At 36.9% G+C, this 25396-nt stretch overlaps 1 protein-coding gene across 2 annotated transcripts in view; it reads right to left on the reverse strand.

The window, feature by feature from the left end:
• The window catches only part of LOC101851874 (E3 ubiquitin-protein ligase UHRF1), a 34549-nt gene continuing 9153 nt past the window's right edge, over window positions 1-25396 (reverse strand). Inside the window, exons 5-17 of one of the 2 annotated variants that reach the window (XM_005101038.3) lie at window positions 24109-24321; window positions 22302-22429; window positions 20180-20366; window positions 19681-19804; window positions 17377-17484; window positions 15134-15238; window positions 14605-14711; window positions 10622-10784; window positions 9524-9661; window positions 9057-9165; window positions 8437-8582; window positions 6155-6253; window positions 1-5837 (exon numbers count right to left, since the gene is read on the reverse strand). In XM_005101038.3, the coding sequence (XP_005101095.1) occupies window positions 5691-5837; window positions 6155-6253; window positions 8437-8582; window positions 9057-9165; window positions 9524-9661; window positions 10622-10784; window positions 14605-14711; window positions 15134-15238; window positions 17377-17484; window positions 19681-19804; window positions 20180-20366; window positions 22302-22429; window positions 24109-24321 (1774 nt within the window). In that variant the 3' untranslated portion in view covers window positions 1-5690. Of the gene's footprint in view, window positions 5838-6154; window positions 6254-8436; window positions 8586-9056; window positions 9166-9523; window positions 9662-10621; window positions 10785-14604; window positions 14712-15133; window positions 15239-17376; window positions 17485-19680; window positions 19805-20179; window positions 20367-22301; window positions 22430-24108; window positions 24322-25396 lie in introns of both variants that reach the window. The other variant, XM_005101037.3, reaches the window with a different exon arrangement.

Here is a 25396-nt window from a genome sequence, read left to right on the forward strand (position 1 = left end):
TTGGAGGACAAGGTTTGTATTTGCTCCAAAACAAAAAAAATCCATCCACTCTGCATTACAAGTTGGTCAAGAGAAGACAGGAACAAGTGGAGGCTTCAAGTCGTACCCAAAGACAAAAGGCAGTGTGTGCACTTAAAGCCACAAAAAGAACATTATTTTTATAAGTTTGAAACAGAAAACTGAACAGAGTTCTGCACAAAACGTTCAAAGAAACACATTTTTAAACACTGCCTTCCTCTACCACTAGGAACAAAGAGCATTGCAATAAATTTCCAGTCATTATCTATAAAAATTTTAGGAATGTGGGTTATCTTTCATATGACCCAAAAAATGTCAATAGGGAAACAGAGAGGGGGATAAAAATGTTTGTTCACTTTGGACAAAAGTGTTGTCCACTTCATCAATATTCATGATGGCTGACAAGACTGAGGGGAAAAGAAAGATATGGGGGGTGTGTTAACATGAATTTTCTAAAATCCAACCGGGGTCTTAGAACAAGCCAATACTTTAAAACTTGTGGTTTAACTGTAATTGTCTTACCTAAAAACCATGAACATTTATTAATATTAATACATGTTTATAATACAACAAATCGCATTCATCATACAAAATGGACTTTACAAGGTTTTTAATCTTAGCAAGAAGGCACACTGTATGGCTACAGTGGGCTTATTCTAAATAAACTAAGAGGGCCGTTTTATTTTGAAGGAAACAAGAAAAAAAAATCATCGGGGCCATGACTATTTATCTGCCAGATGAAAAGGAGTTTCTTTGAGTGAGTTTATTGCAAAGAGCATGTTAAGTTGAGACAAGCGAGGTTACAGTTGGGAGGCCCGAGGTAGACCTGTCGTACTCGAGGTAGAACTAGTGACAGAAAACAAAGATATCTTGGAAGCTCTGAGTAAACAAGGTCAACAGTGGAATAAAATTATACAGCTACCTTGGTCTTCGCATTGTCAAAGCAAAACATGGGCAGTGAAGAGACTAAAAATAATCTTCGTCTATGTTCTATACAATCTGTACAAAGAGTTTTGATTTTGTCCCACTCGCACAGAAGATGAAGTAGTTCTGGCAGCATTCTGCTTCAGTGTTAGTACTACTTTATCTCACACTTCTACCAGTTAGGAAGCCAAAACTCCACTGAAAAATAAGGCAAATATGGTAACTGCTCTAGGTTTCATTATCACGGAACTTCAGTACCACAAGAACAGTTCCTTATTTGTAATAAAATTGATGATTACAATGAAGATGGCATAGGCTTATTAGTGGCAGGTGAGAGAGATGAAAAATATGCTCATTATCTTTTATACATTATGCCGATGTGCTGTGAACAATGTAAGAGCCAAATACAAAAGAAATTTGAAAACATGCCAAACGCTGAGTATTACAAACGCCACATATAATTTTTTTAATGGAAAAAGCAGTGTTTTTTCAGAGACAGCTCACAATGTAGACTCAAGTATAATCCACAAGTACAAAAATTATGAAGACTTGTAAAACAAAAAATGTATAAGTAGGATGAATGTATTCTTGCTGTTGAGAAGGAGCAAATGCATGACAAACCTGCCTAACATGTACATTTAGGTATGTTGAAGTGAATATGGAATATATACAAGGTACAAATACATGAAGAGTACAGAGGGAAAATGGCATTAGTCAGTTTTCCATTTTTGTCTTTTGATCTATTGTTTGGTTTGTTCCGCACCATCAATCAATATCATTCCTATCAGAAACAGCTGCGCTGCAGTCACGTACTAATGACATATTTAGAACATTTGTATACGGAAAGAATGGCAGTAGTCCATATGAACACTTCAAAGAAAGACACAAATCCTCAACATTTTTCTCACACATGATGCCGTTTTCCCCCTGATGTCCTCAAATTAGTTCTTGACAGAAATTCAGTTAGGTCCTGAACCCTTCAAAGCTCAGAAACTACTGCAACTTCTTTACAAAATGGAATGTCAGCTTTATATCGAAAAGAAATGCCAAATACGAGGAGGGAAAAAAAAAATTGTAAAGATACAAGACTGTTTCTCATTTGTTTTCAAGTGGGGTACACAGCTGCTTTCTTATGGCAGAAAAGTTGTCAGCTGAAGACTTTTCTTTACACCATTTAGCCCTACCTTTCAAATGGCTAAAAAACATAAACAACTTGGGAGCAAAATAGATGTTATGAAGAATGCCTCAAACTTAATTTGAAATAAAAATACTTTGCTTTACAACTGTCAGAATTTTGCATGTTCTTTCACAGAAAAAAATATGCCTTTTCTGCAAACCCAAAAAATTAAAGGACAGTAGTTTTTCAACTTCAAAATTCACGACCAGGCACTTTGTAACTGAACTAGGTGGCGGCCTGAAAACAGAATCTTTACAGTACAGAAACCCAAATATACGGATCTCTGCTTGAGGTCTACCATGGATTAATTCATGCTCAAGAGGTCGAGTTAGTGCTAAAATATTGATTTTTTAAAAGCAAATCTAGACAGAAAAATATATCCTGAACCACTGAACTAGGTCTTAAACCTGCAAAATGGGTGAAAACGGCTTTGTTAAAGTAGCTCTAAACATGTTAAGGGTTTTCAAATATCTCAATGCGGGCATGGAATTATATCCCTTGATGTGTTCAGTACCAACATTTGTACCCAAAAAACTTAGGGCACACAAACTGTTTTTTTTTTCTTTTTTAAATTTAATTTTTAGGGCTATGTTACAATGATGATGATTTTACCAAATCTGCCTTTTCAATCTGTTTTTTTTTTTTTTTTAAAGTGCTCCTGTTTTCAGAGGGTTTTGAACAAATTAATGTTTTTGAAATAGAATACGATTCAGAGTACCTTAGCAATAATTTCAAATCACGTACCTGTCAAACATTAACAAACACAAAATTCCCTTAAAAATTAGTGCATATTTATATTTAATATCCACTGCAATTTTCAAGGATACTGCGCTATAGGTAAGTAAGTAATTTGTAATGCTAGATTACATCATTTTGCAGGCAACCAAGTAGGACTGAAAGATCAAAGAGTCAAAATCTTAGAGAACCCTATTATATCACCAGGATATGACTCAAAACGATACTTCAGTTATACATAACAAAAATTTTGTTGTCTTTGGAGTGTCTCCCTTTATGTTAGTTCACACTAGCATCTAATGAAGAAATTGCATATAAATTCATAAACGATAATTGTGTCGATAATGCATAGTTAACTACAATGCTCTACAAGATCAGCAAATAAGTACAACTGTACTTATTTTTAGACAACCAGGGGCCATTAGGACCAAAAGGCTGCAACTATAATCTTTCCGATTAAGCACACAAAGTGGGCTTCCTTAAGTGTGAAAATGAGGCACTCGCTTTCGTCTCAAGTTCGCAACTATAACTAGAAAACCAGGAGACTCACCCTTTTCAGCTGTGCTTCTAAAAAAATATTGCAACAGAATAAGGTACAAAAATAGAAAGCTTGCCTAAAATGCTAAAACTAAAGCAAAACGAGGGGATATTTGCAAAAAGTTAAGTCCAGATCTTCATGATCCACAGCAGACCAACTTTGCATACAATGTAAAAGGAAGTAGGCTTCAAATTCTGAGTAATGGGGAACAAAAGGAAAATAAAAGAATCTGTAAAGTTCGCATTTACGAAAACAATGAAAGTTTAAGGCTATGACTGACAGGAGCTTCATATGCTGGACAAAAAATTACCAACAAAAAAACTTCAGGTTGTTTAAAAACACACATGAGGTCAAGGGCAAAAGTAGGAACCAAGTATTTAACTATTTGACCTCACTTGTAACAAAAATATTTCTACTGACTTCCACAGATTTTTCCCACTCGCACATCAGTTTGATAGAAATATTTACTATATTAGTACATCAAAAGAAAGGGAAAATAAATTCATGCAAACTTGCCTTCACCGGTCCCAACAAGGGGGATTAAGTAGTAGCCATAAGCAGAAATAGATCAACATAGCAATTCCTCCAAAAAAGAGGATTCAAATGTGTCCTAACCCTCCACTACACCCAACTTCTTCACTGTCAGTGTCAGATACAACCAACTCTACTGCTTTCAGTAAAATTGTCATCTACAATCTACATTTGTCAGACTGGAATCAGAAAGTTCATCGAGATACACAGTCTTTCAGTAAGTTTCTTATTTCCTAGAGAAGGCACAAAACACCAGATACATCAAGACTTTCGCAATTTCAAATGCCCTGATTTAACCTCATAACCCTTCACCGTCACGTGAACAGAGCCTCAAACAACTTACATCTCAGATCCAGTACCAAACAATCAAAACAGAAAAACTTAACAGTAACAGCAATCATGTATCACCAAAGGTTTTGACAGAAGCCACAAGACAATATTATTAGTCACAGCACATAAGTTGGTCGTAAATCACTTTGCACTGCAAAATATGCTAATGAAGAATGGCATTAATATATCCTTGAAATCTTTGTGAACTACCCAACAATAAGGTAAAGCTGAACGGTTTTAAGTCTTTGTTACTATAGTAGTATGCTTCATATTATAAAACTCGAGCTGTCAGCTCTACATCCGTAACAGAACAGATCTGACAGGTCTCCTTTGCTGCTGAGAACATGTGCTGAGACCATAAACCATTATTATTAATAGAACTGAGAAACTAGTTATTATGTAGGGATAGACTCACCTTGTCAAACAAAATATTATTATCAGAATTACTAAAACTACAAGGCATTGATTATGCTGTGATTTTTACTTCAGTCCTACATTTCAGAAGTGGAAACTGCCTATATTTGCCATTTATCGAGGTTCACTGCAGAAGAAAACAAAACAACACGGAGAATAAAAGTTCCCAAGGGTCAGTTTACCATCAGTTACTTTTCACATGACAACATCTTCACTGTTAAGGCTCAAATAAGAATCAATACCACCTGAACTCTCTCTTACGCTTATTGAATTTCACAAAAAAAGGTGACCTAAACACATCAAGACAACTGAACTGAATTTTTTTGTTAAAAGGAGAAAAAAATCTCAGTTCTCAGTGATACCTGAACCAATGTACTGAAACACGTTAGGATGAGAAATAACACTGGAAAATATGGTCAACTGATTCCTCTTGCCACACCACTCATTTGGCACTGTACCAACACACAGCTGCCATATTGAATATATGTAAGGCAGGTTACAAAAATTCTTTACAAGTAAATGAAATGACAACAAAACATACCATCAGGAAAACACAAAGTCTGACAAATACTTTTCTTTCAAAATGTGAATCAAATAAAAATCAAAGGATCAATTAAGACCCATCCCATTTTAAACATTGGAATCATCGCTACCTTCTTTTATCCATATCTCGCCATCAAGGAAAGAATAGATCAATCATACTAACAAAAATGAAACAATACAAGAAAAGGATTAGTGATGTACTGCATATGAGGAAGGAACATGGCAAAAACACAAAATGGCCAACGATTATCATCAAAACATCAAAAGAAAGTCAATGCTCACATTTGCATAGAAATATAGTTTGGGTCTTCTTTTTACAGCTGCCTGCTCATATAAAAAGGTTGACATTTTTGACAACCTGCTGCATAAAAATACACAGGATGTACTTCAAGGTATAAAAATTCATGCTTAACTACTGTATGTCCCTTCACATGACAGCTGTACATTCAGATCTTTCACACAGTCCCACAGGCATCAGTCTCATCTGCCAGACTCGTAACCAGGGAACAACTTATTGAGGACATCTCCAAGTGTTTTGTTGATGGTCATGCTCATGCCTTTGTCAAGTTCAGCACGGCAGGCAGGACAAGAATAGACTTCCGCCTTGAAGGACCTCTGTAAGCAACCCTGATCAAAAGAGAAGAAGCCAAATGTGATTCATTACCAAAAGAAACTCTCTAGTACCGAATTTAAAAGGTTTTGAAAAAATTCCATCAAAAAGGCATTTTTTTCCAAACCCCCCCTCCCAAAGTACAATTACGACTGTTACCAAAAATGCCTTCCCTATCACACATTGCACCCTCACACAACAAATAGAAACTTTTTTTATTCCCTCTTCAATAACATTTAAAAAGTGAGAGACTTCAGAAATGCCCCTAAAAATACAATACAAGAAACTGTTTAAAGCAACACTTGTTTAAACTTGCAATACAGGCTGCACATACCTTGCATATATTGTGACTACAGTTGAGAGTAAGGGGTTTGCACACAATGTCCTGACAGCAAATGCACAGAAACACCTCCTCCACTTTGTCATGAAACACCTGTCAAAAAAACGTGAAGACAAAATGACTTACAAGACCCAAATCAGTAACACCAGTTTCTGCTCAACATTTCAAAGGCAGAGTACTTGAAAGAAAGACAAAAAGAAGAGAAGGCAGAGTAAACGTCACATGTGTGCTGTGTCTGAGTTTTGATGATTATGTGTTAGCATTTTCATACTTACTGCACTTATTAAAACTGGACAATATTTACTCACTACTTTACAGAAGGGATAAATGAGCAAACTCGACAAAGGCTAAAATGTCACATCTATTATTTCTTTTTTCCTTTTTTTTTAGTAGAGGTTTTACAGCGCTCGCAACTGCATGCATATGGTCATATGAGCGCCAGAAGATTAGGTGTTACAATAGAGTAACAAATATAAGAAAGAAGAAAGCAGGGTTGGGTTGATTTAAATCAAGTTGATTTAAATCAGTTTATTTTTTTAATTTAAATCAATTTGATTTTTTAAATAAAAATCAGTGATTTAAATCACTTTTTTAAATATTTTTTTAAAAAGTATTCTGTTTTTACATCTTTAAACATTGAGAATACCTTTCCTTGGTTTTATAAAACAGATATAAGGTTTAGTAGACTAAAATAATCATGCTTAAAAGTCTGCTTTCCCCCTTGTCACTGTAAGTAGTAAAATAATACTGTATTCAATTTACTTTTTTTTCATAATTGAAATTAGCATTTTCTTTTTCTTTTTAGACAAACACAAGCGTGCGCACACACACACACTGTAATAAAATGCAAGTTTATCTACGCATTTTAGACTGACATTTTCTTCTTTTTTGTCTGTAGCCATAATTCACTGATATAGCAGATTAAGGCTTTCTAAAATTGCAGTTGCTTAAATTAATCAGTTAAAATAAAGACAATGCATTTTGCACTAAAAGAACTTACTTTTAGCCACCAAAAATCCCAAACTGTGTTGACATTTTTTTTAAATAAAAAAAATCCGATTTAAATTTTAAAAATCTTGATTTAAATTTTTAAAAATCGATTTTTAAAATTTTTATTTTTAAAAAAATTTTAATCACCAACCCTGGAAGAAAGGGAGATAAGGACGATAGACGTTTGATAGGAAAGAAGAAGCAAACCACACCAGAGCACCTGCCAACCACCCACACACCTATTACAGAGATGAAAGTTAAGCAAAAATGTAAAAATATGCTCTTGCTTTTCTACTAGCAACATCAAGTACAAAATAATGTGATAAGGCCAGCAAACCCACATAATATCAATTTTTTTTGCATTTGACGAATCAATGGAAAATAGTCCATTTCAAACACTTCGTCAAAGACAGGTCTAAATTTTGACAAGCGATGCTCCTAAGGCGAACAATTCACTGGCTGCAAGGTTGCTGGCTGATAAAATCAAAGAAGTTCTTAAGCTTCTTCTGATTAATTGACCCCTACTGGCGTTTTCCTGTCTTATCAAAGGCCACAATACATCTGGTATACATTATAATGTGACAGCAATTAGCAGGTCAGGTACAGACTTTGGACACAATTTTTTTTTTAAATGTAATCATTGTCATCTACAGCAGTGCCCTGATAGGGGTTGAAGGGGCAACCACCAAAGCTGAACCACTTTTGAAAATACAACGGAACCTGTCCAAGATGACCAACCACTGTCAAGGAGAAAGCACGGGGTTCTCTCGGACTGTCATTAAAGTACAGCAAAAGATGAGGAGGAAATAGAAAGAGGTCAATTGTACAAGTGATTGTCTCAAACAAGTGATTATTAGAGCAGATTCAACTGTTTATTTGCCTCCAGGAGTCAAATTCCACAACCCCGATAGGGACTAACTTTATGACATTACTAGGTACATCACCAGGATAATGGCATACCTTTTCAAGTCCCATGACATATTGGGAGGAAGCTGACCCTCAAAACTCATTCATGGGTGGGTACTGTAATATACACCTGCATTTAGATCTACATATTACTTTGCTATGGCCAAAATCCATCTCCATTTGTTGTTGTGATATGATTTGGAGTATTATTCTTTGAACAGTTTAACTATTTTTGCTTACTTGGAAAATCCAATTGGTACAATCAAAGGCATATGTTCTTTCTATTTGCACCAAGGAAAACATTTACTAAAATAAAGAGCATATTGTATTAATGTTCTTACATATAATAATACCTTCATTGTCAACATTCAACTCCTTACCTTTGAGCCTCCTGACATACACTGCAGAGCTTCATCCCACAGCTTTTTGTTTACTTTATCATCTTCAATCAACTTTTTCACTTCATCACTAATGGAGTACTTCGTGGTTTTCTGTTTTTTCACATCGGAATCTGGTGTAGGTGCAGCTACTGCCACAAGAGAAGAGAACAATAATTCAATTACTCCCTTTCTTTTTTTCAAAAGTAACCAGCTTCTGCCAGCTTAGCAATTTATGTCTAAATAATCATCCGTGCATCTTCTTAAACGCTGTACTTTCAACAATGTTTTGCTCGAAAAATGATTTTGAACTTTTTCTACCGCACAGAACAGTGAATACTGCACATTAACTAATGTCCATCAAACAAGCAATTTTATGAGAGATGTAATTTTACACCTGTTCAAACCATCAAAAGCATTTTGAAACTTTTCATCATCAGTGTATAGCAGCACAGAGAATGAAAAATGCTAGATATACTTTGCTTTTACCACTGCACCACAAACTGTCTATAAATACAAGAAAAACTGTTTTCATACCTAAAAGGAACAGCGAACAAAAGGAGAATAATTTAATAAAGAAAACCGCAAAATACTCAAAAACATTTATGAAGAAACATACAAACCTTCAGACTTCCTTTTGCGACCTTTTTTCTTCCCTGGGGTATCTTCTTCTTTCTCTTTTTCCTTCTCCTTTTCTTTCTCTTTCTGAGATTCCAGATATCCTTCTGGATACTGAAATAAAAAATGACTTCCGTGACACAGGACATGAATCAGACAATATCCTTTTTCTCTGGAATAAGCCACTAGAATTGAGTGCTCCAAACAAACTATATTCCTCAACGTGTCTTATTCAAAACCTTCCAACCCATTAAGTATCGTTTCATCTTTTACAAAAGTATGCATGTAGGGTTAATATGCTGAAATATGAAGAATATTCATGATCTATGCATATTTTTCAATTGAACCCTATATTTCTTAATTTCTAAATGTCAGCAAGTTTATTTTCAACTGTCACAATAGTTTCAACTGATATACCCCAAGAAACAAAAGTACTATGAGCAAATTAAACTGTCGAAAGCAAGCAGTATACCTGCATCTCCAAGCCAAGTTCTTCAATCTTCTTCTGCCCAGCCTTGGTCCATGGGGCAGGTGAGGGGTCATCTCGTCTCAAAAGGTACCTCCACACCAGGAATCCAGACTTGCCCTTTTCAGGCCAGTACTTAATCACCTACATGAGTAAAAAAAGAAATTAATAAATTTTGACACAAAATACCACATGTACTTTATTACACCTTTATAGAAACATGTCTAACATGGCCATCCTGAAAGGCATACAAATCATACCTGTATGTGAAAAGCACAGCAGCATGAACGACAAATGGATGTGCCTAATTACGGGTGAGTGTCACCTTGTAACTTTCATTTATCAAAAGCAATCAAAAGATAAGAAAATTACCTTTAATCTAATATGTATCACTGGTCACTATGCAATCATAGACTTTTGAATGTAGTTTTGAGGTAGTTTCTTTGACCGCATGAAAATTTTAAAAAATTCTTGGGAGCAGAGTTAAGACATTAAAATGGACACTCCTAACTGATTCACAGCCAAGTATGGCAAAGCCTTCTATTAATATCATGCTTGTAGCTTTTAGTACTTTACCTTTAGAAATGACTAAACGTAAGATTAGAGCTAGTCTCCTTTTTACACAAGTTTTTAATTCTTTTCAAGAGCATGTATAACTCACTTTTTTTTAAAGACGCTATTTACAGTAAAGACAAAGGTACAAAAATGCATACGAGACCAATTCCTTTTCAATATCTTTTTAATGAACTGATGCCTATATATAGCAAAGAAACAGCAAAACATTACTACTTGTCAAGCGTCAAAATTATCTACAAGAATTTATTTGCAGCGGGTAAAATTTATCGTAAATAGTTATACTAGAAAAGCTGGCCTTTCATTGTTACACAACAAAAGAAAAAAAAACCCAGTTTACAAAATTTACAAGAAATTCAAAGAAAGTAGCTCCCATTGTATATCTGCTTTACTCTCTTCCATAGGTAAGTAATTTCACTATTTCAAAAAAGGTATCTTAAAAAGTTCCCAAATCATAAAAACATCAACTGTGGCAAAGGAATAGCATAGTCTTTTAAAAACAACCGAGTAGTATATTGATGAAACACTTACCTTATAAATACCATCATATCTGTTTCCTTCTTCTGGGGCAAACTTGGAATGTTTACGCCCTTTGCAATTACGCACAACCCTAACAGGTTTTCCTCCTCGCCAATCTTTGGCCTCACCTCCTTTCTTGCCATCCACAGGGGCATTGCAGTTCTTAGCCAATGCTCTGAAACAAGAACATTTTCAAAGGTAATCTTACTGAAAGGAAAAATTTCTCTGCCACACAAACTGAATCCTTACAATACTTGCAGAGGTTCTTTCTTTCCATAAAAGCAAAACTGTTGAAAACCTTACATCTCAAAATAAATCAACCCTTAATTCTTTGAATCCACAGTAGCATGATATTAATTATATTTCTTATACAGTAGTCTCCGCCTAAGATCCCGGTGCTCGGGAGCAAGGAAATGCGGGATCTTAGGCGAACCGGGATCTTAACCGACGAACCCAGGGAAGAATTTATGGTGACCCATGCTAAGGCTCACAATCGGTAAAATGGTCTCCCTCCACTCTAAAATGAACTGACGTGACCGCTTGGTGGGTTTATGACGTATGGCGAGCAAAGAGTGGTTAACCTTGATAACCTATCACAGTGCATAGTGGGATGAGACGTGCCATTTTCACTTATTATCCTATCATGAGTCTCAAGATCTACGCATATCCAGTTGCCCCTCCCCCTTACCTGTCGAAAATTTATAGCTTTCCATCTCTGACCGGGTCCCCTCCCCCCAACCGCCTTTGTCGTTACACACCTTTACGTTGTGAACACACCAATTAAAATTCAGTCTGTCTCGCAAATTCGGGAGTAAAGACAACTTCTGCAATGGTCAGGGAAGAGTTCACAGTTCTATGTGATCCCGCCTGGAGCGAACGTGTAGGTCCTACCCACCCAGCGAGTGATGTAAGTTAAGGGGGAGAGCTCAGGAGTGAGTGCGAGGTTCGGGGAAAACAAACATGTCGGTCAGTTCACACCGCAGTGTGATCCCGTCTGGGGCAAACATTGTATCGCTTCATCGAGTTTTACAACGTGTATGTTATCACATTCACGATAGTGGCTGATCTTTAACGCAACGGCGGTTTATTGATCTCAACTTTTCACTCTTGGTTGATCAGCTCTCCCGCCCGGGTCTTTGGTCCGCAAATTATGATTTGAAATGCGGGATCTTAGCCGAATGTAGACCTTCAGAGTGAATCAGAGCGGGATCTTAGGGGTGACTTTTGTATAGTAAAAATTCAGTTTTCTTAAAACAGAGGGATCTTAAGCGAACCGGGATCGTAAGCGGTGGGATCTTAGGCGGAGACTACTGTAGTTTGAAAAACTATCACTGCAAACTATCACATTGCATTCATTTCTAACAAAAAGAATATCAAATTTGACAACTTCAGATATTGAATCTACAAACTTGGCCCCCCAGGAAATCGCGGTCTTGCAGCCGCGTTATTCGTCGAGTTCCGCGATAAATCCGCAATTTTTTGCAATTTTAGGCAAAATAACATCAACGCTTTAGTTTTAACAGAATTTTTAATTCGAAATGATGCGAGTACAGAGCCGATAGGCCTACGTAAATCATGGTTTCGGCCCAGCTCTAGTCTACTGAGTGTACTCTAAAAGCTATAACTGGAAATTCAGGCTGGAATACATAATATACAACACAAACTGAGACAGAGTCATAGAGATCTAATGTCTGTAAGTGTAAGCGTGCGTGTGTGATAAGAAAGTAGGTGTGTGCGTGTGTGTGGTGTGCATGTGTGTGCGCTTGTAAGGAGTACGTGTGTGTGTGCGCGTGTGTGTGTGTGTGTGTGTGCACGCGCGCGTGAATATTGTTCGTACATGATGAATGAGTCCATATACACGGTAACCGGGCATCTAGTCACAGTATCTACGTACACGGTATCCGCAATGAAAATAAATCAATATTTGTCCTGTGCTGTCACTTGTTGAAAAAAAAAAGAAAGTCATACATGTACAAGCGTCTTGTCGGGCTCACCATCGTGACCGCTCAGTGAACCTGTGCTTTCGCATCACATTGTGAGTACCGGTTGGGGTCACCAAAGTTCATTCAAAGTCTGTGCGCTGCGAAGTATAGGGCTCCGTAACGGGGGGGATTATTGATTTTTTAAAAAGGTAGTCAGGAGAGGGCTGGGGTTGAAGGCAACGCCGGATGACGAAAACTGAACTTGGGGTTCTGAACTGCCCGGTTACCGAGTACATGACACTGAGACTACATGCCCGGTTGCCGGTTACCGTGTTAGACACTGGGGCTTGGTGCCCTTTTACTGTGTACGTAGACACTCCCTTAATAAAATTAATGTAGTAAAACGCCTTAAGCTGCGTTCACACGGGAGTAGTCGATATAGAAATAATCTACCTTATTATAATTACTATTAAATGGTGGAAAAAATTTGCTGTATTTTACGATTTGACTTAGAGTTAAAACAATGGCATACTGGTTTTAAAAAAGAAAATACCTGAAATAGATCTAAATACAGATTACCGATGTATCGAAGGTTTCAAAGGAAAAATAGAATAGGATCTGAATTGATTGGGGCATAAGCTAATTTTGCATTTAGAGGTTGTTCGAATCTCCCATCAATTTTTTTTGTTTTTATACTAAACCTCATACTACACTTCTAGATCTTTGCATGAACCAAGTACCCGGTATGTACTAAATTTGGTCAAATTTTATGTCTTCATTTAAAAGTTATTACGAAAACCGAGGGTTTGTTATTTTGGGTCATGCAGTATTATATTATATTTGGTCGATAACTTTATTGTTAACGTACTCGTGTGTTGTTACTAGTAAATGTTGTAAATAAAATTTGTATTGTGGGTGATGGGTTTTTTTAAAGGCTGTTCTGCTTTTATGCTACCGGTACTCAAATTGTCAAGTTTTTTCAACTAAAAATGTTAAGCCCTTATTAATGCGCCTGGGATGGGAAGGTTGCAATTTTTTGCAATTTTTCTACTTTAAAAATGCAATTTTCCACGGGGCCAGACAAACCATTCCCTTAAAAAAAAAAAGCTGAAAAAAAAATTGAAAGTGTAAGTTACAAAAATAATTCAGAGCTTTTGCATTGGACAGCTCAAATTGTTCACGCTCTGAGCAGAGTGTGTGTTATAAAGGTCATTGGGGAAATCAGTATAAAAAGCAGCATGATACAAAGACAACTGCGTGATAAAAAAAGACAACGGAGTGATCTGATACACTTTAAAGAGTAAAAACTTACTCGCAAAAAAAAACAACACATGGCTTTTAAGTTCCAGTTTCTGTCTATGGCACACTTTTCGCATCATAAAGACAAACCTGGCACAGAGATATAAAGTCATTAGCTAATCAGCTAATCATCAAGCCAGTCTGGAAAATGCTAGAGAAAAACAAGAAAGCTTCACAGACTGTTGGCATTCAACTGAGTAATAGCCATCTTTAATCTGTGTGTGTCCATGCACATGAATAACATTTAGCTCATTACTTAGAGTATCTGATGAAAGGACAAAGAATAGAGTGCTAATATCAATATACCTGTGGAAACAATGGCAGAAAAAGAGATCAACCCAAAGACGTCTTAAATTTATAGCGTCTGCTTGGAGCTTTACATGGACCAGAAGTAATAAATTGTATTGATCAGGTGCCAACGTGAACTTGTGCATCTTGAATCTTTCTTTAGTAACTAGAGCCACAGAAATTCCTGTAAATAACAAATTGTCGGTCAGCTGTTCAGATAACCTAAGCCCAATATTTTGTTGTTTTTTTTCCTGCAGTTTCTTAATCTGCGGGATAGGTTGCAGGTGCTCAAGACATATTTTGTCAAAAGTCAAATTCTAAATGTTGAAAAAAGCCTGAAATTTTTTTTACATAATTTAGGTAAACTCCCTGAAAAATTTTGCTTTCTAGGTTTACAACTGTAGAACAGCTTGCCGACAACATTGCTAATTACACACTCAGAAAGTTGATCCTCGATAGTTTTCTTTCTAGAGTCCAAAGACTTACTTGTTCATTCGTGTAAGAGTCTGGTCACAAGATTGTTCTGCCGTGCGCTTGTTTCCCGACAAATCCCTTCCACCACTGCCAGTGTAGAAAAACTCTTCTCCGTCATCCTGAAAAAGTGAATATAAATATTTCATGTCAGTGCAAAAAGATACCGTTTCAAAGAACTTCCAAACCAATCCTTTATACAAACTAGATAAAACTAAAAAAATTACAATTTTTTAAGTTAGTCTTTGAAGATCTGCAAATCCCTTGAAGACCAAAAAGGATTTCCCAGAATGTCCCCAAAAACTCATCCAGCCTCCTGTGGATTTTGGTTGACAGCTGCCCAAATACAATACTGTAACCATCTCTTCCAGCGGCATGTGTCATTCATATTCTCAAGCAGAAGCATATGTGTGTCTTTCAAGTATATACTGACAATCTATTTAAATTCATGGATTCTCAAAAGTAACAAATGTCTTTGATAATACAGACAACCACACAAGAAACAAGCATGTAGCAGAGAAGAGAATAGAACTACGTTACTTACAGCATCATCTTCATAGCCACCAGACAAAACAATAGAGAAAGCCCCATCCTCCTCTCGACCATGGATACCTGCTACATGGGGTCGATGTACTCCAGCTTCACTGACCTAAAGAGACATACACAAAATTTTCATAACACACCCAAACCCTTAGTAACTTCACATTTGACAAACTAATCTTCTCAGACTGTGACTTTGAAAAATTCGTATAACCATTACAAAAATGCAAAATGACTTCAACAATCTAAACAAAATAATCCCAATATTAAAAATATAAATCGTTTCATGAACTTCCTACCATGTCAAGACCCTCCACACTACAAAACATTTAATATTCCTGAAAATAGATCACAATTTAAAATGAAACAAGTACTGAATAGCCAAAACCAAAATTTAACACAACACTCAATTATTTATCAGATTTGGCTTTCAAATATTCAAGAACTTTAAGTATTTTCCCAGGTCATTCACGGGGCAATTTACAGATTTCCACACGCATTCATGGATTTTTTTCAAATTCTCAGATAATTCCCAAGGCTCCTAGGATTCTCGGGGCCTGTCAATCATCCTGTTAATACTCCTTTTAGTTTAGGATTGACTAAGAAAAAGCCCAATTTCTACCATCAACGTAAGGTGACGTACAATTCCCTAGAGCCCAGCATACTGGACATATTAATTATGTTTATACAGTCACAGCTGCACGTTAAATTCTTCAAGGCATGAAACAAAAGAGCAGGCTGATCACAAGAGAATTGATTAAATTTTCTGTGAAAATTCATCGATACAAATCCAGATGCCACAAAGTACCCAGGTCCAGGATAAGTCAAAGAAAGGGAGAAAATTGGAATCAGAAGGTAAATCACTCATTTTTTGTTTTACATGCAGTTGTTCATTTACAGATCATCCATAATTGTCAAAGGTTTCAGAGTAAATTTGATTATAACAACTCACTTCTTTCAAAATTGTTTTCATTCAAAAAAATGATTTTAACATTATCAGCCACACACCATGAAATTTACAGATTGTGCCATTGGTGCATGCAAATAAAAATTCACAATCAAGAACACTGCAAGTATATACAAGGCACTCACCACACTTATGACCTGCATTAGAACAATGAACAAGTGAGCTAAGAAATACACTTGAAAAAGCAAAATGTACAGTGTTACAATGCCCTGCACCCTCTTCATGTTTCCATCCCCTGTTCAACTGAAGGAAGATTCTAATTTTAAATTAAAAGACATAACAAAACAGTATACTAAATGACGAAAGATTTTGACAACTATTGATATTATGCTAAAATGAGGCCTCCATCTCCCACAAACAATCAATAATAACTCATTTCCGTCCCATTTCTTTTACATTTCTCAAACACATCCCTTTCATGGTGCAATGCAAAATTTTCACAAACTCGCTACAAAAAGATAAACACTGAAAAGAGCTTCTTCTTTCTAAATTTTGGCTAGGAATTTATTCAGATTTTCACCATTACAACATTGACAAGTACACCAGCGATTCTTTCATTTTCAGTTTGTAAGGAAGCGTTTCACAATTGTTACATACACTCTTAAGACCTGAAAGGTTTTTTGTCAAGATTACTAGGTGGTGTTCACCTCTCATTCAATAGATTCTCAGATTCGAAACCTGACAGTGAGGGAAAACTTTCTTCTCTAAAATGTTCTCCTTTTACCTCCTTTCCTGCTCTCTAATAATGCTGTCATCTGCTTTCATCTCCACTTTCTGCTCCCCTCCCCTTTCCCCATTCCTCTGGGCTCCTGACTCTTCTATTGCTACTCCTGGCTCCTTCTTACTGCTGTCTTTCAGCCATACCCTTGATCTTACGTGGATAAGGGCAAAAAAATTTCAAGTCTCATGTGCAAATTATACACGTTAAAGATCTTTTGGTGGTCCTAAAATCAATAAAAGTAGTCTTCAGCCTCCACCCAGGCAAAATTCAAAATTAATTTTTACCAAAATGAAAATGCTTAATGTGTCCCACACACTCATATGACTTAAGCAGTTGTGAGCACAGTAAAACACATCTTTTAAAAAGTTTTTAGGGTATCCCTGTTGTTCACAAGGAAAAGCAGAAAATTAACTGCATCTTACAAATAATCATTTTGTCATATTTAATTCTGTGTTCATTTCAAGGTTGCATTTGAGCTTGACAATTTTTTTTAACCCATTAATTACCTATATAAGTCCTATCACACACAACCCACTAAGAAAATTAAAGAAACACCAACCTGTACTCTGAATTTCCACATTGTTCCGACTTCAACACCTGGAATCGCACCATAATGGTTGGAAGACACAATGGTACACATCTTGCTCCTTCCTACACATGCCATACCCTACAAAAAAACAAGACATTATAACACAAAAGTACTCTTTTAAAAACAAGTTTCCTACAGTGACTGGTCTTATCAAAGAGTTATTACACATCAATAGAGACAACAGATAATTTGTCAAATACACTCAAACCTGTCGTTAACAAAATCACAAGGGAGCCAGAAAAAAAATTAGTTTAAAAAAATTTCTGCCTTGGAAAGAAGAATTTTGGGAGGAGATGCCTCTAGATTCGGTCGACAAGCATTGGTGAAAAACTATTCTTCGCAACTCCTAAGTGCTATCCTATTCATTCAGTTAACGGTATGTTTCAGCATTCTTACTAATCCATAAGTGCTTGAATCTAATTTAAACCACCATTTGACCAATGAAACACAATTTATGAAACATCTCCAACAACCAACGCCACCCCTATCCTGCATGTAATGATTTGGGGAACTTTTTTCTTGGGACAGGCCATACGATAAGGGCAGTAGACAGCGATCATAATTTCACACCTCTGGCTACCCAGAGCATGCACTTGACTGCTTTGAAGACAAATAGCAGTGAATTACATAGCCACACCACCCTGACCATCTACACCACACTGGGTTCATATGAGTAGTATAGCAGTTACCCAAACCACACACCCTCGTTCGCTCGCCGGATGGTGTGGCATAAAGATTAAAGCTGGTGGAACTATACTTTATATCAAATAAGGTTGAGTGGGCAAAGCATTTTCTTTCTTTGTCAAGTCGATCTTAACGAATGGGAAGGGATTTCTCTGGCCATTTCTGGGTTGTAAAGGTTTCCATCTTAGACAGATGTAATATATAGTGATTTGTTAAAAAGGGGTGTTGGGTGATTCCATCATGACAAGTTTCCGTCTTTGACAGGTTTCTATTACGGCAGTTCGACTGTATATTACAGTCAAAAACAAAAAATACATTTATAACTATGACTGTCACAGCAAGATCAATTCTTGTCAACTTGACACAATTGGTATCATTTTGTAGTGTTAGTGGTCTAGCGGTTAGACTTGGGCTCATAAAAGAAAGGTAGTGGATTCAAACCCTATGTGTCCTCAAGAAAGGCATTTTACATAAATTTTCCTCACTTCACCCAGGTAGGAATGGGTTCAACGTTGCAGGCAGCAAAAGGTTTTGTCAGTTTGTTAGTGTTTAAATGCTTAATCAGCTGCTTGCTGACAACGTCTCTGATGGTCTACACTCTGCTGGAGTAGTAACATAGATTGTGAAGCGAATAGCCCTTGCTGTTGAGCTACACAAGCGACATTTATTATCAATTATTATCATCATTTTATAATTTGTTGTAATCAATCTGTCAGAGCCAGAATGTAGTCCAACATAAAGTTCATGGTCCACAACCTCAGATACTTCAAACAGAGTTCACATAGGGGGCCCTCCTGTGTGGTGGTTACAGTGTTCACACCTCATTCAATAGGTCCTGGGTTCAAATCCAGACAGCAATGAAAAATTTTTCTTCTCTAAAATGTTCTCCTTTCACCTCCACTTTCTGCCCCCACCCCTTCACCTCCTTTGTCCCCCTCCTCTGGGCTCCTGACTCTTTATGCAGCCTTTCTACTGCTACTCCTTAGCTCTTTCTTACTGCTGTCTTTCAGCCACATCCCTGATCTATGGTAAGTAAGATCTAACACCTAGCCTTCTCAGACAAGGGCGAAAACTCTCGGAGGGCCTGTGTACAGGTTAGACAAGTTAAAGATCGCTTGGTGGTCCAATATCGATAAGAGTAGACGTCAACTGCCATCTGCAGAAAATTCAAAATTCCCTACCAACTGAAAATGTTGAACACTTTGCCCCCACGGGACGCCGATCGGCAGCGGTAAGAGGCCGTCCCTTTTCCCCACGGGGCACCGGTGTGATATAGCGCGTTCCACACCTGTATCCTGGTCCGTGGGGATAAGTGTTGCGCACTCTGCAAGCTACATGGGTGGAAAGTGTTAATGTGCCCCCACGCAGTCATTCTGATCTTATGCAGTTGCAAGCGCCGTAAACCACTTACCAAAAAAAAAAATTCACATAATGAAACAAAAGAGTTTATTACTCTTCGTGCCATTTGCAATAGTTAAATGTTGTTTACAGTTTTTAACTGTTGGAAAAGGTTGTTTTAGCATATGGGACGAAGAAAGAAGTTCCCAGAAGTCTAAGTCTAATTTATAAAATTATGGTTCAACAGCTCACCTTCCCCCAATCTCGGTTGCTTGTGCTATTAGCTGATGCCATCTTAGACTTCTTTTTACTGGCCTTCAGCTTTTCACCAATTCGAACAATGGAAGTTTCATCATTCTTACATTGAGGACAATACCTGAAATGCAGACAAATACAAAAGCTCTCTCAGAAAATAAAAAAGCAAATCTTCATTAACTTTTAAGAACTGGCTGCAAAACAAATAGGTCAAATATAGAATTTTCAAAACCTTGAGAGCTTTTCTTTCATTGCTATACTTTAACAAAGAATGCAAAAAGACAATAGAAAAATAGGAAATCACCAAAGTCACAAAATTTTAAGTGATTCTAAAGAGGCAGTGTATCTGACAAATTTGTAATAAATGTAAAGCAAAAATCCAAATTCTCAGACTCCCTTACTCTTTTTACTATCTAAATGAGCATAACAATACTGGCACTTGTCTCACTCTCTCTCTAAAGCCTAAAGATATCTATTCTTGTCTTACAATCATTACCATTCATCTTCCTCGGGCACAGTTTCAAGTGGTGGGTTCAGACAATACAAGTGATAGGCTTGATTGCACTCATCACACAAAATTGTCTTCTCTGGGTCTTTCTTATCACCACACATGAGGCAACCACAATGCTTGCATTTCCTACGTGGATTGTCGTTACACTTGTCACACTCAGGTTTGTTCTCCCCTGTCAAAGACAGAAACAAAACATTAATGCAAAAATTAAATTTTGACGAAAACTGATTTTTTTCCCCCATGATGCAAACAAAGCCAGGTCCAGTACAGCTTAAGTGTTGCACGTATAAATAAGACTGCCCAGGAAGGAGAAAGCAAAGAAAAACTACATTCGTTTGGGAACTCTACATTTTTTGACAAAAGATATACCAAAGAAACTTCCACAAACAAAAGTTTAGTATTCAATCAAATTAATATTTCATTCATAATCTGCTAAAATCTACAGAAACATGATAAATATTTTTTGGGAAAAAGGCAGTTTCTCAAGTCTTGTTGGCCTTACCAAAAGGTAACTCTATGGTTCAAAGCATCAAAGTCATGTGCACCTTTTAATATCAAAACACTATAACTTTGTGATTTGCCTTACAATCAGTCAGCAGCATTAACACTGCTTACAATCATTGAAACTCCCTAGAACCATCCCAAAACTCATATAACAAAACATAACAAATCTTAAATGGAATTAGTAAAATGACTATCATCAATCAAATGTCAAATATAAAAATCAAAATCACAAATTTACTATTACAAAATGATTTTATCGCGTATTTTATGTTACATGTCTTTCGTTATGTCAAAACTTTTTAAACTGAAAAACGAGATTGTTCTACCCTTTTACTGTAATGACTCTTATTTAGCTCTGGCCAGTACTAAATGATGTCACACATCAACGCAATAGTACTTGAAGGCGGTAGAAGTCTTTTCAGATTTAACATAGTCAAATCTGTCCAAGACAACCAATTGTCGAGGAGAATTTTGGTCATTTTTTTGACAGGTGGTATCTTGGACTGTATCATTATAATCATAAAATCTTGCACTCACTAAAATAACAAAATCAAAGAAACTTGCAATTCTTAAGGCTGTTGGGCAATTTTTTTTAGGGGAGTGATCACTTTTCCTTGAGATTGTCTTGGGCAGGTGGTCATTACAGCATAGTTAAGTAAAGACCACTAGTTTTAAATTCTTTCTAGCATAGGAACACCGTGCTGGATTTCAAAGTGTAATGTGACCCCCTTGTTCAATTTCCAATTTTTCCTTGACCCACCCTCCCCACCCCACCCCTTTCAATAATGAAACAAGAAAAGATTAACCCTTTGACTGAGCTTTAGGATTATTTCATAGAACTCGATATCCACCGACCAGTGTGACTGAACATATCCCAAACAGCAGCTAAACCCTGTATTTTATTTTGTTGATATCTCAGCTTCTACCAAGTTTTGAATAAAGAGAACATCCTTTGAAACCTTATCATTTCATCCATGAGATCATACACATATATAGACTATTTGATAGGAAGTGCAGGATCTTTAGCCAATAACAAAACAAAGTCTGCTTTCAACGTGCGAGACAAGTCAGAGCCAACACAGTGAATCGGAGCGCTTGTTCGGTTTTAATATTTTTAAGTTGTTTACGTTATAGCTTGTTCTACCCACGTCTTGTCAATGGATAAAGAAGTTATCTCTTTATTTCTCTTTCTATTGACATAAAATAGATTGATAGGAAGCACAAGTTCTGTGTATTATAACACAAAGCGAGACAGAGCCAAAGCACTGAGTCAGAGCATTTGTTCAGCCTCAGTACTTTCAAGTTATTTACATTATTATGACCTGTTCCACACATCATCTCCTCACTTCTTTCTGCCCATATATAACATTTTAGTTTTACCTCATAATAAGCAAGCAAAGGTCGTTTAAAGATTGTGACCTGTGATGCCTTGCACATGATGAAATTTTCTTAAGCATGTGAGGCACCTACAATGAGCAGTCAAGGGGTTAAGGACTCATATCTCAGAATCCCAGCAACTTCTCAACAATCCTTTGCCAACCCCCTTGGAGATTGCAACCTATGATATGGGAACCACTGCACTTGACCATATTATAAAACATACTTTTTTCCACATCATTCTTGGGGTCTGCAGCAATATCCTCCTCTGTGAGTTGGGTTCCAGGCACTTCTATACCAAATAATTCTTTGATGAACAAAAGGCGGCAATCATGAAGAGGAGTTAAGTCAGCACTGAAAACAAAAACAAAATTGTAAATAGAAAAATACTTATGAATTACACAAGATCTACAATTAATTATGCAATTAAATTCAAATCAGGTAGGCTTATTACATCGTCTTTCTCACCCAACTGAAGAATACAAGAACATTTTATAGCAATGCCAATGAAAATTTAAATTTTCACTTTTGTCCCCTTTTTTTTGGTACCTAAGAAAGAATTTTCAATTCTAAGAATTACGCTTCTTGAATTTTGAGAATCGGTTCATAAATAAAAAAGTTATGGGGTTGTAAAGGTCGGCAAAATATGGATGACCCACATATAGGAAAATACTCCTAAAAAGTGGACCACGCAGTAGCAGATTCTGTAAGAAAATCGACGATATCTCGGTAACTAATCGGAGTGTTCGAGAGAAACTTGGCTACCCGATGTGTTTTTGAGTGTAGAAATCATTTCTGCAGTCAGATTTACTACCAATTTCGTAGTTATTTTGTTATAATTAAAATTGTGGTGTACATATTACGATTTTGCGAAAAAGGGGTGTCGAGATGAGTCTATTTTATTTATAGCATCGTATCACAACATGGGATCTTTAAGAATATATGTCGGCAGCGTGACTAAATAATTGCAAAGCTTTTTATGATGACTTTTGACCATGCCAACCTTAAAAGATAAGTTAATTCAATCTAGCATGCCGTACAATTAAAAATTCTTTTTGCCCGTTGAGACGCGAACACCCCGAGACGAGATAACCTCACCTCGGAATACCCCCATAGCGATGTTACAGGGGAATAGAGAGAAAAACAACCGGATGCGCGCGCCCGCCATTGCCCTATTTCAAGTGACCAATGAACGGCCCCGGAATAGTCATGCGGGGATTTGTAGGTCACATACATTTGCCGCGAGAGTGAGGGGAAAATGGCCGGTCTCCGTGCGAAGCCGCTTTGGATAGGGGGGTAGTCGTGCATTTATGATCGGGTCTAAACAACTACTTGACACAGAACGTTCAAATTTGACACACTATAGAGGATAGATAGATCTATTACCATCTCGGCGTTGAAATTCAAACTCCTTATAGTTTTCGGTGTACACGATACGAAAGTGTTCCCGACACCAAAAGTATAGGTTAATTTATGTGTACGAACTTCAACGTCCACATATCATTAGTTTGCCCTATTTTCTGATTGGTTGCCGAGTTTCATTCGGATTGGTTCGAAAATAGAGCAGACCGAGGTTGACAAAGTTAGTCACCTACGCTTCGGCCGGGTCCGCAAAATCGCCCGTAAACGGGGACCAAATTTTCGCCTCGCGGGAAAGCCCGATTGGCATTGCTACATTTTACTGATTCGCATCAATCTGAAGGGCACAAGCTCAACAGCTACTAGAATTTCAACATTTATCAGCTTTTAATTTATATACAATGAATCAGGGTCTTTCTGAAGGATTAACAAAAGATCCGGAGACATCTAATTTTTCAGGGTTTTAATGACTGGATTAAAGCTAGTGAAGTTTTTGTCACAGTATATTTCTGAAATTCCGGCCAGTTAACACTGAACTCCTGGTTTCTGCTGAAAACCATTATCATCCGTCTATATTTTCGATACTTCAGAACAAGTCAAACAAACTAAACAAATAAAGAAGCTAAATAAAAGCCAAAACATTTTCACATATACATATATATCTATCCACCTACCCAATATATACAGTTGCAACAAGTTCTTTCACTGTGCGGGTATCTTTCTTGTCGGTGACACAGCAGTCGTACCAGAACCCCCTTGTGTCTGGCTCTTCGTAGTTATAGTTGGCCATTATGTGTTGACCAATCTGAACATCAGAGAAAGGCAAGAGGGTTCTGGCACGAGGTCGGATTTCAGTGCTGAGCACCATAAGAACATCTTCAGGATACCTGCATAAGACAAAAGCAAAGTAAAAATCCCTTGGAATTCTAGACAAGGGGAAAATTCCAGTCAAAAAGGAAACTTGTTTAATATGTTTACACTATGCGGTCACTTGGCGCAATAACGCACTGCTGAAAATTATCCGTTTCGGTCACCTCTGTGCCAGGCTCAAGAAGTCAGTTGAAGGGTGAACAGATGGGATATTTTGTACTGCTGGCTGGGTGACTGCAAAGTGTTAAGTCATTCTGATCTCATGTCCAAAACATCAATATTTTTCTAGATTTCTTTCTACTTTCTGAGTCAATCACCAATGTAGCTGAAAAACATTTAGTGAGGTAAAAATCTGATATAGAATAATAAAAAATGACAGCATATATCTATTACTGAAATTGAAAATCAGCAAAACTCAATTTGAGAAAGGTGTGCAAGAGCAGTCTCCACATCTCACAGCTATCTTTCAAAACAAACCTTAAAAAGATTCTCTTCATTAAATAATTTTGGAGAAAAACAGTCAAGAAAGCAAGGTCAAATAAAGGCGAGTCAACCCTTAGATTGACCCTAACAAACTAGGTTCCAGTGTAAAGCAAGGACCTGGGAAGTTAGAAATCTGGTAAACATTGTCACACATGATAATGAAAATGAGCAGTAGCCTTTTAACTGTACAATTCAACATTCAAATCAAATGACAATAATTAAAAGAAAAAAAGAACCCCTTTTCTAAAGCTTCAAATTATAGATCTTTAAGCAGAAAGGCATAGCTGTATACTGACCCTGAGGGTGAATTCAGTGTCCAAACATTTACTACAGTCGAACCTGTATAAGACGGAATCGCAAGGGAGCCAGAAAAAAATTCTGTCTTAGACACATTTTCCATCTTAGGGGAATTTAGATGGAGGTTTGGGGGGGAGGGGGGCCAGCCGGTGGGATCAAGGATCGCTTGTCCGATCGGCAAGCAGTGGTCAAAACTTCACACCTTTCAATTGCTATCCTATCTGATAATGACATGGATCAGTCTTACTTATCCAATTACCACCAGTGCTTTCCTTTCATAGGACCACTGCTTGATCTATTAAAAACAAACGT

The sequence above is a fragment of the Aplysia californica genome, unplaced genomic scaffold (genome assembly GCF_000002075.1).
Source record: "Aplysia californica isolate F4 #8 unplaced genomic scaffold, AplCal3.0 scaffold00269, whole genome shotgun sequence".
NCBI lineage: Eukaryota > Metazoa > Mollusca > Gastropoda > Aplysiida > Aplysiidae > Aplysia > Aplysia californica.